The sequence below is a fragment of the Ahaetulla prasina genome, chromosome 1 (assembly GCF_028640845.1).
Source record: "Ahaetulla prasina isolate Xishuangbanna chromosome 1, ASM2864084v1, whole genome shotgun sequence".
NCBI classification, from domain to species: Eukaryota; Metazoa; Chordata; class Lepidosauria; order Squamata; family Colubridae; genus Ahaetulla; species Ahaetulla prasina.
The window spans coordinates 74,439,264-74,456,394 of NC_080539.1; the positions used below are offsets into that span (position 1 = coordinate 74,439,264).

Consider the following 17,131-nt stretch of genomic DNA (forward strand, 5'->3'; position numbering starts at 1 on the left):
TATGCTTTTAAATATGAGAAATCTTGGTCTAAAGTATAATGTATTATCTTGCGAACCTAATTTGCCTTATTTCTTAATTTGCTTCATAGAAGCATTAGTCAGCATTACTACACCTTAATTTAAATCAAGATTAATGTTATTTTGTAAGAAGAAAAATAAACAAGTAAATGGTACATTATCTCAAGTAGCAGCATCTTATTTTTTTAAGAAAGTCAATTTTTAAAGTTTATCATCCTGTAAGCAGAACCAAAAGGAAAATATATTTCCCACCCATATAATGAGACCACACAGAGTCTTTTATCAACTGTTTAAAAATTACCAAAATCCAATATTGAAGACTCCGTTATTTGTGCAAATCATCACTGATTTGAGATAAGCCAAAATGGGATCAATTTTGGTTTGTTACTATTTTCTTCTCGGTCACTGTAGGAAACAGCAGATAGGTCTTAGAACTGATCTTGCAGCACTTTCAAGCCTAAGGAAATGTAAGTGGATAATTATTCAGTGATCCAATTTTAAAGATTCAGAGTAGACCTAGATATGCATGTTGTACCTGCCAGCCATTTGTTAATGGACCTGTATCTTCTCATAAAATCATGGTGGAGAAGCCATTGATTTAAGGAGAAGCAATATGCGCACATATGCATACTTTAAATCAGTTTTCCCCTTTGAAACTGGAACACTGCACAGCCTTATTATATTGCTTAATTTGATACAGAACAGACCTGGTTTACACAGAATGCTAATCCAGGATTTCATCAGTTTAACAGGAGATTAGTTGAACCTCAAATCATACTTTTAATTTTTGTCTTCCTTTTGCACTTGAGTTTATAAATCTCAACTTGTTTTAATTATGTTTTTATGTCCAGGAGCAGATCTCTGGCTTATTTCTGGTTTCTCTAGATGTTCTTATTAAGTCAAAACAGCAAAAAAAATACAGCTAAAAATAAGACTGCTGAAAATCAGCATAGGTTCTCTTGCTTGTCTTCCCCACCAAACTTCTCATCCTTAAAGAAATAGTGACAATTAGGTTTCCAACTACAAAATTGCACATTTGGTCCCACAAAGCACAACCATTTTTAATTCCATAAATAGGGAAGTGATGTTGCTGAGAAAGAGACTCAACATCACAGAGATAAAGCATGTTGCATCAAAGATCTTTCTGCACAAATACTACTCCAAACCATGGTATTCTACTCAGCCAAAAATCTTACCAATGCTACCCAAAACATTTCTTTTTTAAAAACAAAAAAACAAAATAGACATTCACTACAAAAACCTGACAGCCAGTGTGAGGTAGTGGTGAAGGCATCAGGCTAAAAACTGGGGTAATAAGGATTCTATTCCCACTTTAAGCACAAACACAGCTGGACCAGTGCCTGTCTCTCAGCCCTGAGAAGGCGGCTATAGCAAACCACTTCCAAAAAAGCCTTGTTGAGAAAACTGCAGGGACCAATCCAGGCAATTGCCAAGAGTCAATAATGACACAAAGACAATAGCAACAGCAGTTGGACTTATATACCACTTCACAGTGCTTTACAGCCCTCTCTAACCAGTTTACAGAGTCAGCATATTGCTTCCAACAATGTGGGTACCATATTTTACTGACCTCAGAAGGATGGAAGACTTAATCTGGTTAGGATATTCCTGCTAAATCTGTAAGCTAGTAAACTCTGTAAACCAGTGGTCACCAACTGGTGGTCCGTGGGAAAATTTTGGTGGTCTGCAGAAAAATATTGCACTAAATCAGGGGTCCTCAAACTATGGCCCCTGGACCAGATATGTGCAATGAACATTTGTGCTGCTGCAGAGAGTATCCCACTTTGGGGTCTTTTTGTGAGGGTTGAAGGGTGGCAGAAATTCCAACTTGGGGTCTGCTTTGCCCTCCTGGTGCGGGGCTTTGGGCGAAGGCTGGAGGGAAGCATCGCTGGTGGCAAAGAGCCAGAGGGCCTTGTTCCACTGGGACTGCATCATGGCCTGGAACTGGCTGACCATCTCAGCCCACTGAGCCTCCAGGTGCCTGTACCTGGCTTTGCACTCCCGCAGGTCTTCCCTCTGCTTGGAAAACTTGTAGACTTCAGTGAGGTGCTTCTATTGAGCCTCCTTCTCGGTCAGATCCAATTTGAGCTGAGCTGTTTGGCCAACTCTTTCTTGTGGAGACTACTTAGCTCCAACAACTGCTTCCTGTTGGGCCCTAAGGAGCCTGGGCGGGCAGGAAAGGAGTGGCTGGGAGGGGAGGGGTGAGTAGAGGCCAGTGAGACACCTAGCCACACCCACCCAGCCAGTCACTAGGCAGATCATATTAGTGATCCGCGGGATTTAAAATTATGAATTTAGTGGTTCCTGAGGTCCAAAAGATTGGTGACCCCTGCTGTAAACTATTGTAAGCTTGAGGACTTACAATAGTTCATTTAGTGACTGAAGTTACAGTGGTGCTTAAAAATGGGACTTATGACTGTTTTTCACACTTACAACCACTGCAGCATCTCTGTGGTCACGTGATCAAAATTCAGATGCTTGGCAACTGACTCATATTTATGACGGATGCAATGTCCTGGAGTCACGTGATCCCCTTTTGCAAGCTCCCAACAATCAAAGTCAATGGGGAAGCCAGAGTCTCTTAACCAGATCACTATCTTAATAACTACAATGATGCACTTAACAACGGTGGCAAGAAGGGTCGTAAAATGGAGCAAAATTCACTTAACAAATGTTTCACTTAGCAACAGAAACACTGGACTCAATTGTGGTCATAAGTCGAGGACTACCTGTACTGCATTCTAACCACAGTGCCATCATGGCTCCTTACACACAATCACACACACACACTCTCACAGAAATGCAAATGCATAGCTACTTTGTCCCCATAAAAACAATAAAGAAAAAAACCCTACCTCCCCATACACTGCTAAAAATACATCCCCAAAGAAACAATACCAAAAGGCAAATGTCCACAAACATAACCATAATAGTCCTTTAATGCTGCTGATCAGGAATGTAAAGAAATTACCCTAATATTGCTGAACCACCAGCATATCTCAATATTAACATGGTAGTTTCACAACATCTGGAGGGCTGATTTTCCACTGCTACACTATGACATTTAGGATATTTCTCTTAGGCTTACTCTAAGTGGAAGAAGCCAAAGTCCCTAGCTCAGATGATATGCTAGATAGACAATCCATGGACAGAACTGATTACAGTTCATTAGTCTCATCCACTTCTAAGAATAACCAGGGACTATGATTTTAAACAAGATGACCCTCTGAATAAGGAATTCCTAAATCAGAAACAAAATGCATTGAAATTCATTTGCTCCTAGGATTTTCTCAGATTAAAGAAAATCCTAAAAAATAAGATAAGAACCTTCGAGAGGCAGCAATTCAATCCCTATAAACTAAGAATGAATCTCCATTAATAGTTGATAACAATGTTAATTATACCTTGTTGTATACAGGCCTGGGCAACAGCAAAGAGTTCAGGTGACTTTTCTTCTAGGAGCTGCTGGTGGAGATTAATACATCGCAGTGTCCACCAGGGCAATGTCTAAAAGTAAGAAATATATATATATATTCAAACATCAGGTCAACTTATTTCTATTTGGTTTTATTTCATGCACATGGCAGTTAAACAGTGTTTAACAATGAGAAGATCTGAAAAAAGATCATGGCACCTGTAGTCTAGATTAAATATGGGGTGGGGTTTTTTTAGTATTTGCCATTTGAATTGTCGCTACCTTTTGTTTTAATTAGTACCTTTGTATTTTTGCATTAACGCCCTTGAGCAGTCCCTGATCAAAGAAGTGGAATATAAATCCAATCAATAAATAATGACGCACAGCTCAGGGGCAGAACAATTGCTTTTTTGTCAGAAAATGCCAAGTTTAGTCACTGCCCAGGGAGAACTCAGAAAATCTCACCAGGATATGAGGTATGATAGTGAGCTGCCAAGGCAAACGGATCAACCAAATTTAAAAGACCTTCTAATATTCAAAACACTGGCATTTATTATGGCATTATTTGACATTTACATACTTGCATTAGTTTTCCTATGGCTGTGAGAGAATAAAATAACATCTAAAAGAAGAAAAGCCTGAAAAATATGGCCTTGAGCCTTTAATGGTTCCTAATCTGGAAAGAAGAACAATTATTCAATCATGTTTTTCTTTACCCGAATAGCTCAATAGCTTCTAGCTATTTAGCAATAGCACTTAGACTTATATACCACTTTACAGCCCTCTCTAAGCGGTTTAGAGTTAGCATATTGCCCCTAACAATTTGGGTTCTCATTTTACCGACCTCAGAAGGATGGAAGGCTGAGTCAACCTTGAGCTTGGTGAGATTTGAACTGCCCAATTGCAGGCAGCTGGCAGGCAGCAGAAGTAGCCTGCAGTACTGCACTCTAACCACTATGCCACCACGGCTCATATTTACCTGAATAGCTTCTAGCTTATTTCTGGAATTCACAAGGATGACTCTAGCCAGCATCAACAAGATAGGTTGGGAGGCCAAGCTGTATATTGATTCACCATCTAGAACCATCATCCCTAAAATAGCAGTTGACAATGCACTGGTCTGGAAATAGTAAAAAAGAAAGACATATTAGGGAGCTTCACATTATTTTAGAGGACTCAATCCATGTTAAAACACCGCAGTTTAGTGGCTGTCTATAGGTAGTCCTCAATTTATGATGGTATTTGATCCTGGAATTACAGTTGTAAGTCATGGCATCACTTAACCAGATCTGATTTTTTTTTTGACATTCTTTGCAGCTACTGTTAAGTAAACACCATGGTTTAATTGACCCAATTTTCTGCAATGGGCGTTTTTTGCCAGGAACCAGCATTGGAAATAAGCAAAACAGAATGCAAATCACAGTCGCATGACCGCAGGACACTGCAAACAATCATAAAAATGAGCCAATTGCCAAGCACCCAAAACGCAATCAAGCAACTGTGGGATATGTATGTGAAGCCGTCGTAACTGCAAAAATGCAGGGATGAAATCTAAAAATTTTCCCTACCGATTCTGTGGGCGTGGATTAATTGGTGGGCATAGCTCGGTGGTCAGATGACTGGGTGGGCGTGGCCAATAACAATAAATAATAAAAATAATAAATAAGGTATACAAAACAATAGAAATACCAAAAACCAACTTTCACACTTTACACACACACAATACAACACAACTGACTCACACACAATGTAAAAGCAGCTGCACTTCACCCAAAATGGCCCCTGCAAGAAGCAGGAACCCCACACTTTCACACTTTACACACACACAACACAACTGACTCTCTCTTTCACACACACACACACACACACACACAATGCCACATACAGCTTTGTGAGATTTTGTGTGTTTGTGTAATTAGAGTGAAACACTACAGAAACACACCAAATCTCAGAAAGCTGCACAAATGTTTTATTTTATTATTTTTATTTATTTTTTTACAACAGGGGTCTCCAACCTTAGTAACTTAGTTTGTGGACTTCAACTCCCAGAGTTCCTCATTCAGCAAAGCAGAAAGTCAAAGCAAGCTTTTTTTCCCCTTCAGTAACTGAAGAAAGCATGGCGTTGCCAGCCCGAAAGAGCAGTAATTATAGGTAAGTGAGGAGGGGGAATTGGCTGGGCATGGGTGGGGGCTCTTGTAAGTGGGGGCTGTTAAAAAGTGAGTTTAAAAGCCTGTGAGGATCAGGAAACTCCTCTGGGATCGCCAGAGGAGGCTTTTAAAACCACTTTTTTTCCTTTTTTTTTTCCCTTTCGGCTGAAGAGGGTTTTTTTAAAAAAAACTTTTAAAGGGTTTTGATGATTTCTGCTCAGCCCCGCGATCATCAGAGGTTTTTTTTTTACTTTTAAAGGCATGTTTCAGCTGAAGAAAAACTTTTAAAAGTAAAAAAACAACAACCTCTGCTGATGGTGCGGCTCAGCAGAGGCAGGGGGGGCAGGGCCAGGGATTTTTGCTACCAGTCCTCCGAACCAGCAGCTGCCATCGCTACCTAATCGGGCAAGCCGGTGCGAACCGGGAGCATTTCACCCCTGCAAAAACGGGTTGTAAGTAGCTTCTGGGAGCATCCATTATAACTTTGAACAGTTAAGTGACCCGTTTTAAGTCGAGGACTAACTGTAATGCTTTGGATTCAGTTTCAAAGAGATCCTTTGGAGCAACTGGAAGACAAAGGCAGCATCTGTCTGCAACTCACAAATGACATGCAACTGCTTCATATTGCTAGATTACTATGATAATTACTACAAGTCATCCTCGACTTATGACCACAATTGAGCCCCAAATTTCTGTTGTTAAGCGTATTTTGTCCCATTTTACAACCTTTCTTACCACAGTTGTTAAGTGAATCACAGCAGTTGTTAAATTAGTAATACGGTTGTTAAGTGAATTTGGCTTCCCCATTGACTTTGCTTGTCAGAAGGTCATAAAAGGTGGATCACATGACACGGGACATTGCAAACTTCATAAATATGAGTCAGTTGCTAGGTGGCTGAATTTTGATCACGTGACCATGGGCTGCAACAGTTGTAAGTGTGAAAAACAGTCGTAAGTCACTTTTCAGCGCCATTCTAACTTTGAATGGTCACTAAATGAACTGTTATAGGTTGTGGACTAACCATGACAATTACTATATTCTATAATATTACAGTTCAATGGCAACTATTATTTTATCACAATTGTCTATACGCTGTGCTCTATACTATTTCTAATAGGCATCAGTGTTTCTTGCTTGACCTTGTTCTGCCTTAAATCCCCTTTCTCTGAGATATCTTTTTCCTGTTAATGGCCAGCATATAGAACTCTTGCCTCTTTTTTATGTTGTGCTTTTGTCTCACTGGGCTTTTATGCTTCTTTTCCTGTCTTTTGGACCATCTGCTCTTTCTGAAAGAAAAATACCATCATTCAAGTTTGGCTGCTCGATGTCGTGTCCCACTCCTCCGCTGACAGCCGGGTCAGGGAAATCCGAATCAGGTGTGCCTCTGCAGCTCTGCCAAAGTCCTAGCAAAGTCCTCAAGGCAGGCAGGAGACCAGAAAGTGACTTCAGCAAGATATGTTTAGACTTTGCCTGACTCAGAGACTGCCAGAAAGCAGATCCTTTATATAGGCCATGGGGTGTGGCTCCATGACTCAGCACTTATCCAGGCCTGCCCCTCCCTTCCTTCTGATGCCGCCGCCTATCAATTCTTCTGAAGCGAGGGTCACTCCAATCGGCAGCTGTTGGTAATTGACCTTCCTCAGGCTCACATGCTGTGGAGGAGGGGGAGGGGTCTAGTTGCTCCGTTTGCCTGGGCATGGAGCCAGAGCTGGGGGCTGGAGATACTTGCTCTTCTTCAGCCTGTCTGGGCATGGAGCCAGGGCTGGGGCTGGGAGATGCCCCCTCCTCAGCCTGTCTGGGCATGGAGCCAGGGCTGGGGCCGGGAGGCATGCTAGGACATTCTTCAGCGTTCGGAAGCAGATAAGCAGACCCCGGCTGTGGTGGTGAGATCGGACGAGACACAACACTCTACTCAGTGGTTGCAAGGGTCCAAATGAGGTGTCTCCTCCCACACCTCTCTCACGTTGCAGCTTTAGTGGCATCTCTGCTATGCTGGAGGGGAAAGCCTCATATAGGAGAGGAACCACATTCTCTGAATGGCTCACTTTTATGGCTGCTTCACAGCCATAAACTTTATTAGAGTCTGCACAAGTAATACATGGCATAGGACCGGGTTACTTATGGGACCGCCTACTGCCACCAGCAGCCTCCCATCAACCTGTGCGCTCCCACAGAGAGGGCCTCCTCTGGGTACCGTTGGCCAAACAATGTCAGCTGGCGACCCCCAGGGGGAGGGCCTTCTCTGTGGGGGCTCCTGCCCTCTGGAATGAACTGCCTCCGGGGCTTCGTCAACTCCCCGACCTCTGGACCTTTCGCCGCGAGCTGAAGACGCTTTTGTTTCAGCGTGCAGGGTTAGCTTAAAAGTAGTTTTTTAAATGGGGTTTTTAAATGGGGTTTTTAATTTTATTCCAATTTTAGGCCATATATTGAATTAGTTTTTTATATTGTTTTTAACCTGTGTTATATGTATTTTTTGTATTTTTATTGGCTGTGAACCGCCCAGAGTCCTTCGGGAGAAGGGCGGTATACAAATCAAATAAATAAATAAATAAATAAATAAATACATACATACATACATACATACATACATACATACATACATACATGATAAACGGCAATACTTTCACCACAATAGTTATGTTTGAGCAGGATTAAAGAATCAACCTGGGAGACTTTCAAAGCAGCTGCACCAAGCTTTCTAGAGGAGGGGACTGTTAAAATGCACTGAAAATGGGCACTTTGCAAACTATCCCTGCAAGTGCTCCGCATAATCCAGTGGTGTCAAACTCACTTTGTCACGGCAGCATCATGTGACTTATTGGGACTATTTTCCCCTTCACTAAACCGGGCATGGGTGTGGTCACATCCGGCCTGTGGGCTGAGAGTTTAACCCTAACCCTAATCCTGGCATAGCTTATTACCTGACTTACTCTGAGTCACCTCGCTTTGACTAAATCCAATATTAGTTAACTTCCCCTTGCACAACAGCAATCTCTTTGCTCCCCAAAAGACAGATTTCACAGGGAAGGAGAATCCAATCCACCACCAATGACTGTTCACCTAATTTAAATGTTGGTGGTGGGGGAAACATACCCAGATGGCATTAATTAAGAGCAAGAAACAATGACAAATAGTGACAATGAAGGGATTGTACAGTTAAAAGAAAACTAAACCTTCTATTGCAGGAGTTTCCAACCTTGGTCGCTTCAAGACTTGTGGACTTTAATTCCCAGAGTCCCTCAGCCAGCTTTGCTGGCTGAGAGACTCTGGGAGTTGAAGTCCACAAGTCTTAAAGGGACCAAGGTTAGAGGCTCCTGTTCTATTGCATATTCTGAGACAATTCAAAGCTAATTAGAATCAGAGAATTCACCCAGAAGAAGCACCTGTCCCACCAGAACATCACTGGATCCAATCCAAATTATTTGGTCAACAAAAACAGACCAGGACACTGTCCTATATACCACCAATTAATAGTGCACATAGGAATTGTAATAAACAAATTGTGACATTAACAACTAAACCTTCAAATATAACCAAAGAAGAATGTACTGTAAAGACCAAAGATCAATCTACATAACATTCTTATAATTTATGTTTATGACTTTTCCTTCCTTAGCATCATATATAAATTTATGTTTAAAATCTGAAATAAATAAAAAAAAGGTATGCATAACATTAGCCAGCAATTTGCCATTTCTCTAATACTAAAAAGAAGCATTTTTCAGTCACACAACTATTTGGAGTTGGGGAAAAATACCTCATTATATTGTTGCAATATTTCAGGTGGAAGAAAATCCTGAGGTTGTAAGTCAGCAGGAGGTCCAGTCCAGTTGCTCTGCGCAAACAGCTGTAAACTCCCTACACCAAGGAGGAACACCACACTTTGCCTACAATACACATGAAGATGTTATGTTTATATACACACGAATACAGAACAGAAATTTATCATTCTATAATAACCCAATCTATAGTTTACACAGAATATTTTAGAAGATGTTGACAAAATAAAACATTTGGTGAGTGATTAAGAGCAGAAAGTCAGTTTGAGTAAATACAGGTAGTCCTCAAGTTACCATTCATTTAGCGGGCATTTGAAGTTACAAAGGCACTGAAAAAGTGACTTATGATTGGTACTTGCACTTAAAGCTGTTACAACATCCCATAATCACGTGATCAAAATTTGGGTGCTTAGCAACTGGCATGTATTTATCATGGTTGCAGTGTCCAAGGGTCATGTGATCTTCATTTGTGTCTTTCCCAGCCATCTTACGACAAGTAAAGTCAATGTTCCTCTTTAAGTCTGATTGCTGAGAATGGCTTGAGGAGAAATCTCTTCTGGCTTCCATTCAGGTATCCTTGGATACAGTTGATTAATGACAAGGAATACAATTTCCTAAAATTTCAGAAGTACTAGAAAAGCCAACAATTATTTTGGCTGTATCAAGGAAATTGAAGTCCGTCTTTCACTAATTAATGTGGAAGAAGAGCAGGCTAAGATGGAAGGTGGGAGTTAGACCTGTCAATAAGTTTGGAATCTGTTGCACTGCCATGATATTTATTGCATTTGAAATTTTAAAGCAATCCTAGCTCTGTGCATGTGATCTTCATTTGACTATACTTCATTAGACTATAATGAAAGATGATAAATGAAATTTAGGATTTCAGAACTGGCAATATTTTCATATGCCTTTCTTTGTGGTAATCCATGAAGAATTACTAAATCAGAATGGTGAATGCAACTAGGCAAGGCATAAAAGGAACCTTTGAAAGTGTGTGAAGACAACACATCTCTTATCTAAGTCTCCCTTAAGAGTCCTTTCAGACATACGATTAATATCTCAAGTTACTATAATTACTACAATTCATTCAAATCATTAAACCACCAAATACTAATTTGACAGACAAAATTCATATCACACCTAGTTTTGAGTTACTGTGAAACATGTGACTAGCCAATTAATAAACTGTGATTAAACAAATTATGTCTTGATGTCATGCATGAACCCAGCCAAAACATCTATCTTTGATGTGAATTTTTTGTTTTGGTGAGAACAGAGGCTTGAATGTACAAGAATGGCCAGCTGAAAGATGAAAGATGAAAATGAAACTAAAGGGAAAAGCATCATTTTTTTCAGTAATGTTACAGGTGAAATATCAAGCCCCAACCATAAATTGAACATACAATATTAAGAAATATAAACAAGGAATGTTTGTTTATTCAATGGTATTTTAATTACAACTAGTACAATCTGGGCAAACACCAACAAATGGATATAATGACTGAAAAGGCACAAAACTCAGAAACCCTACATTACTAAAGTTTTCAGGTACAGTTTCCAGTCAAATGTGAAGATATGAACATGGAGTAGGCATATCTCCTTTCAAAATTTCTCCTGAAGCTCAGAGTATTAAAATAGAAGAAAAATAGAAGAAAAAAGCAAGATGGGAAGCCTACTTTGGATATTTAAAACAAACACAATTTTCTATTATGGCAAATCTTAACAATGCATGTCCTAATTCACCCCATGAAGCTAACACCTTGGCATATTAAATTTTTCATTACTATAGTAACAACAGAGAGGGAATGAGCTACTCCCACGTTACAGCTGAAGCCAATAAAAAACAATACTGAACACAATACTTATACACATTCTGAATGTCCCAAAGGTGCTTTTCCAAAAGGAAACTGGACTTTCTTGTTTTTTTTCCTTGAAAATGTTTCACTTCTCATCCAAGAAGCTTCTTTAGATCTGAAGAAGGAAAAAACCAAGGAAGTCCAGTTGCCTTTTGGAAAAGCATCTTTGAGACAACCATGACCTGCATGTTTGAGAATCTCCATAGAAACACTCTGAATATTTTCTGAGATCATTTGAAATTGGGCTTTGGAGGGGGGATGTATTGTGGTTCAAATGCAAGCAAAGCATTATTCTCTTTCCAAAACAATTTACCTTTCAATAGAATCAATGTCTGCTGAAGAACAATCTAGGTAAGCTTGTATCTGCTTTTCCAGGTAGCTTTCAATGGTGTCCTCTTTTCCTGAAGATGTGGTGAAGACATTCTGGACTGCTTTACTTAGAAAGATGGACTCATAATTCCCTTCCAACAACAACTGCAATAATGATCCACTTTCTAAAAATTAAAATAATGAGAGTGGTTGATTTATGTGTGTCCTGCATTTTACATGGTTATCTGACATTTGGATTTTTCCTAACAGGAAAAAGAATTGTATATAGTTCTCAAAAATGTCCATTCCTGTTAACTCTATTAGAAAACTAGTCATATCTAATTTTTATCCCATATTTACTAAACAAGTACTAAGGCCAAAAGGAAGTAGTGGATAAACAAGAGCATCCATAAATAACAAGAAGTCTAACAAATCTGATCTGTCATTTCATTTGTTCTTAAATGTATTTTGCAAGATTATTTTTTCAAGCTGTATTATTCCCTTCCCCCATAGGGGAAAATCTTCAATATAATTAAGAATTATATAATCAAACACAATAATCAACTAGGTCTGCCAATGCTAGTACTCTGGAAAAAGTGTAGATGAGGAAGTTTGCATTATGAAAACAAAACTACATTAGAAATGCAGCCTGAGAGCCAATTATTGTCTTCAGAGTTGGTGCAAAAGAGTACTGTAAACTAGCCATACTCAATACGCCAAGTCCAACCCCATTGGTCCGTGGTGTCCAACAGAAGAGTGTTTATTAGATCTATTAGAACTGGAATGAATACATTCATCTCAGTCAAGAAGAATCAAGAACAGTTTGGATTTAAAAGAGATTTCTATCACAGATTCAGTAAGAGGAAGACAAATGTTTAAATGCAAAGTCGAAAAGCATTAATACGTATTTAAAAAAAAGGAGGGTGGTGTTATATAGGTTTAGAAATCTCAACGTGACAGTCCTATTAGTCACTGAGGCTTTGGCACATAAATTGTCTGTCTTCTTTATGGGAGGAGGAAGGGAAAAGAGAGAGTGGTATAGACCCTGATGGGCTTGGGCTTGGCTGGTACAGCCTCCAGTATATACTGGAATAGAATATATTCTATAAATTATATATATACATACATGCATATATGTATGTATGTATGTGTGTGTGTGTGTGTGTGTGTGTGTGTGTGTGTATATATTCTATTCTATCTATCTATCTATCTATCTATCTATCTATCTATCTATCTATCTATCTATCCCCATCCCCGTTCTATCTCCGTAAACCTTCCCAACTTTCAGGGGAGGGATTAGTTTTCCCGATGGATTAGCTGCCTTTTAAGAAACCACAGAAACCTCTTGCCTCGGCAGGATGCATCGAAACCCAAAGGGGTATTATGGAAAGAGGAAACGGGAGGGTGGTGGTGGGGGAATAGAAAGAAGAAAGGCCCTCCCTCGCTTCCTCCTCTCCTGCCTAAATCCAGAACAGCTGCGGAGAGCCACCGCAGCAAGCAGGCAGGCAGCAAGGAAGGTGCCCGTTCTGGCTTACCTGCCGCCGAAGCCGCCTCGCTCTGTTTCCACCGCGGGGATTCCGCCGCGCTGGGGAAGCCCCTGAGTAACACCCGCTCCAGCGCTCGCATGTTCCCCGTTATTCGATGCCTGGAAAGGGAAAGGAGGCGGGGAGGGGGAAGAGAGAGGGGAAAAAAAAACACGGCCGCTTTTCCCTAAGCGAGGCGAAAACCCATGTGCGACCAGCGGCTGCTGGGAGCCGCCATGCCGAGCCGCGCTAAGCTCCCTGGGAGAAGGAGGCACCTCCGTAGCAACCCTGAGCGGACACGCAGTCTTGGCGGAAGAGCTGGAGGGCTCCGCGCCGGTTTTTTTGGCTTTTGTGCGTGTTTCCTCCGAAAGAAAGTCGAGCCTGAGCTCCTCCCGGGGACCCCGGATTCCCAGGAAGCGGGACGCCTTGTTCTGGAGCAGCGTTGCCGTTCCCTCGTTTAGACAGCCCTTGCGGTGGTATTTCTCTTCGAAAGCGCGGCGGCACGTCCCTTGCTCCCCCACTCCTTTATATCTGCTTCTGCCTTTCTTGATATATTAGTAAATACCAGTTGATATATAGGCAGCTCCACAGCCCTAAGCAACTTTTCAAGGTATTCCGCTTGGGGTATTTGCATCCCCCCACCACCTAAATTTATAAATTTACGATTTATACTGTTATTGATTGTTTCCTGATTGCTTAATTGTAGCCTATGACTATAATTAAGTGTATCATTAAGTGTTAAATTTGTACCCTATGACTATCATTAAGTGTTGTAAGTGTTGTACCTTGATGAAAGTATCTTTTCTTGTATGTACACTGAGAGCATATGCACCAAGACGAATTCCTTGTGTGTCCAATCACACTTGGCCAATAAAAAATTCTATTCTATTCTACTCTATTCTATTCTGTTCTAAAAGGAATACATTGGAGCTGCATTGAGGGCCAGCCTCTATTGTTCCTTGAGGCACGGTTGTTGTTCTAAAAATATAACTAAAATCAGCGTCAGTAACGTAATATTGTATATATCTGCCCCCAAGGGCTCTGCTATATTGTTTTTCTAATAGGAATATGCGATGTCCAATAGTGGCAGCGACTGATAACTCAGTAGCATGTCTGAATGCATAAAATGAGGGGAACTGTCTTCACTTATTGGAGAAGGGCTCCAGTAAATTTAATTAATAAATTTATATGCCACCTGTCATACTGTCCAGTGACTCTTGCGAATATCAGTGGGGAAGTCCTCTCGCAAACACACAAAACCTGAAGCAATTATAATTATGCTTAAGGGAATGAAATGTGTTCATCTATTCTGGATTGTTTTTCTCAAGCCTCTCAAGAAGAGCCAGTTTGGTCTAGTAATTAAGGCACCAGACTAGAAAGCCAGAGACCATGAGCTCCCCTTTACCAGGGGTTGGTTCCACTTACCTTTACTACCGGTTCGCAACGGGAAGCTTCTGCATATATGCAGATTGTCAGTGATAACGTCGGGGCAGGTGGGTGGAGCCTCCTGCCGCCATTACTACTGGTTGGCAAGAACCGGCCCGAACTGGGAGCAACCCACCACTGCCCTTTACCCATGAAAGCCAGCTGGGTGACCTTGAGCCAGTGACTCTCTCTCAGCCCAATCCACCTCACAGGGTTGTTGTGAGGTGAATAGAAGGAGAAAGGAGTATCATTTTCACATGTATTGCTGCCTAGTGTGATTCCTCTGACCCCAATCTTTTGATTTTAACTTTCTTACCAAAATAAATACCCTCCTGAATCTTGATAATGTGCTCCATGGTTATTTGTTAGCATCTTCCTCTCTTTCTCTGATCTGCAAAGTTGATAATCCTATTTTCTAACCCTCATCCAAACGATTTATGAATTTTGAACAGCATTCATAGAAAGAAGATTTATTGATACTACTCTTCATCTTGACATGAAGCGGTATGTACACTTTTTGGGCACAATGCCTTTAATGGTAGCATAGTGCAGCCAACTTTTTCTTGTTTTCTTTACTAGGATCTCATGGGAGACATTGTTGAATATTTTGGTAAAAACAGGGTATGCTGTGTCATTCTACTGCATTCTGATAGTTAAATAGTTCATTCTGTTATAAATGTTCAGGTTGGTTTGACATAATTTATTTTCAATACTGGCTCTCGCTAAGTATTACATTCTTTTTTTAATGCTCAAAAGTTGACTGTTTAATAATTTGCTTCACAGATGAGCATTATTAATATTAAGCTAATTACTCCATATTTTTCAGAGTATAAGATGCACTGGAGTATAAGACACAGCTTAGTTTTTGGGGAGGAAAATGAGGGGGGGAATCTGCCTACCAGGTATTCATCTGGCTAGCGTCCTTAGTCTGGTCAGCTTCAGCACATTAATTTGCTGGTTTTTTATCCCCTGCTTGGGGGATAAAAACAGCACACAAAGATCGCTTCACTCGCCAGCGCCTTGTTAGGGCTGAAAAAAAAAACTTCACAGCTGAGAGTCAGAGGGAGCAGGCAAAGCACGGAAGATCGCTTCACTGAAAAAAAAACTTCTAAAGCACAGCTGAGAGTCGCAAAGATCACTTCACTCGCTAGGGCTTGTTAGGGTTGAAAAAAAGCTTCGAAAATGCTACATTCGGAGTATAAGACACACTGAAAGTTTCAGACTCTTAGGAGGGGAAAAAGTGTGTCTTATATTCTAAAAAATACAGTAGCTTGAATTACCTGGATTCAGGGACTTTTTCCTCCCATTTTTGAAAATAGAAATATTTGCTTTTTTTCAGTCACCTGGCAATATATTAATAATTTCTGAGAGATCTCAGATGAAAGAAATAACTGAACAAAAAATTTCATATCATGGCTGATTAAATTAAATTTCTTATGACTTATTGCCATTTTCTATCTTGGCTATACAATTTGAAATCAGTTATAATGAGAAATGTAATCAAACTGCTTGGCTGCTAGGCATTCATGAACCAGTTTATTAATATAGATGGCAGATCTACTCTTGGAAGCTGAGAGAAAATGAGGAGGGGGTCTTGCAGATGCTGAAAAGCAGCTACTGGTGATGAGAAATGAGGAAAGCAGTATTGTCTATATGCACCATGAGGCCTGTTCTGTAATTCCAAACCTTGTCCATTGTTTTCAGTGTTGAGCCCTATTCAAATGCCTGTCTGATCTGATTCTGCAGTTGTATGCACATCTTGGTTCTTTTTTGCCTCAAGCAGGAAAATTCAGCCAGCCCTCAACAGGAGTTGATATTTGGAAAGGCTATAACATTCCATCTCCTGTCTTCGGAGACAGCATGAAAGAGCACGATTATTCCCTACTCCCTCTCCATTACCAAAGGAAGGTCTCACAGGGACAAAGGAATCAGAGCATCTGTTACATGTGGCCAGAGGAAACATTTTTGCAAGAACTATGGTACTAGAGATTAGAAACCACCTTAAAGCTCTACAGCTTGAGCCAACTGAAATCAGTTAATTTAAATCAGAATTGAATTTATGGCTTTTATCTATGTAGCAATTTTAACACACAAAACAGAACCTTCCCATACAGAGGCATCTGCAACATTCAATGTTTTCTTCGAAATGACAAAAGCAGATGAGGTTGGGCCATCATGACACAAGCTCCACCTCTTTTGGTACATATGTCATGGCTGTGGTAGAATGCAGTCCAGATTCCAGGAGAGAGGAAGTGCATTCCAGAGGCACAAGAGACATTGAAATTGTGTGAGAGAAAGAGAGTCAAGATAGCTCCTCCCTAGAAGTTCTCAGAACATATGTTTAATGGTGTAAGTAATTGGGTTTTCTTTGGCAAGATTTCTGTCTATAGGTGAGAAACAATAATAAAGTCTTTTGTATGCAACGACATGCATACAAAAAGAATGAAGATTGCATTGTGATGATGCAATGCAGCTTTGGTCATTTGATTCCACCTCTCCAAATATCTCCTTACAGAATCCTGCATATCTTTTACTTTCAGAAAAACATGAAAGAGCCTTAATATAATTTCATCAGATGCCAGTCTCACAAAAATGGAACTTGGAAGGATTTGACCCTCTTCAGTCTGGCAGATGTAT

The 17,131-nt window shown here is 40.4% G+C and overlaps 1 protein-coding gene across 1 annotated transcript in view; it reads right to left on the bottom strand.

Annotated features, from left to right (window-relative positions):
- Nucleotides 1-13,813, bottom strand: part of TTC27 (tetratricopeptide repeat domain 27) — a 96,773-nt gene extending 82,960 nt beyond the window's left edge. The window contains exons 1-5 of the mRNA XM_058164227.1: nucleotides 13,082-13,813; nucleotides 11,551-11,731; nucleotides 9,360-9,489; nucleotides 4,434-4,574; nucleotides 3,444-3,546 (exon numbers count right to left, since the gene is read on the bottom strand). Of these exons, the coding sequence (XP_058020210.1) occupies nucleotides 3,444-3,546; nucleotides 4,434-4,574; nucleotides 9,360-9,489; nucleotides 11,551-11,731; nucleotides 13,082-13,172 (646 nt within the window). The 5' untranslated portion in view covers nucleotides 13,173-13,813. The remainder of the gene's footprint in view (nucleotides 1-3,443; nucleotides 3,547-4,433; nucleotides 4,575-9,359; nucleotides 9,490-11,550; nucleotides 11,732-13,081) is intronic.
- Between the last annotated feature and the right edge of the window lie 3,318 nt (nucleotides 13,814-17,131).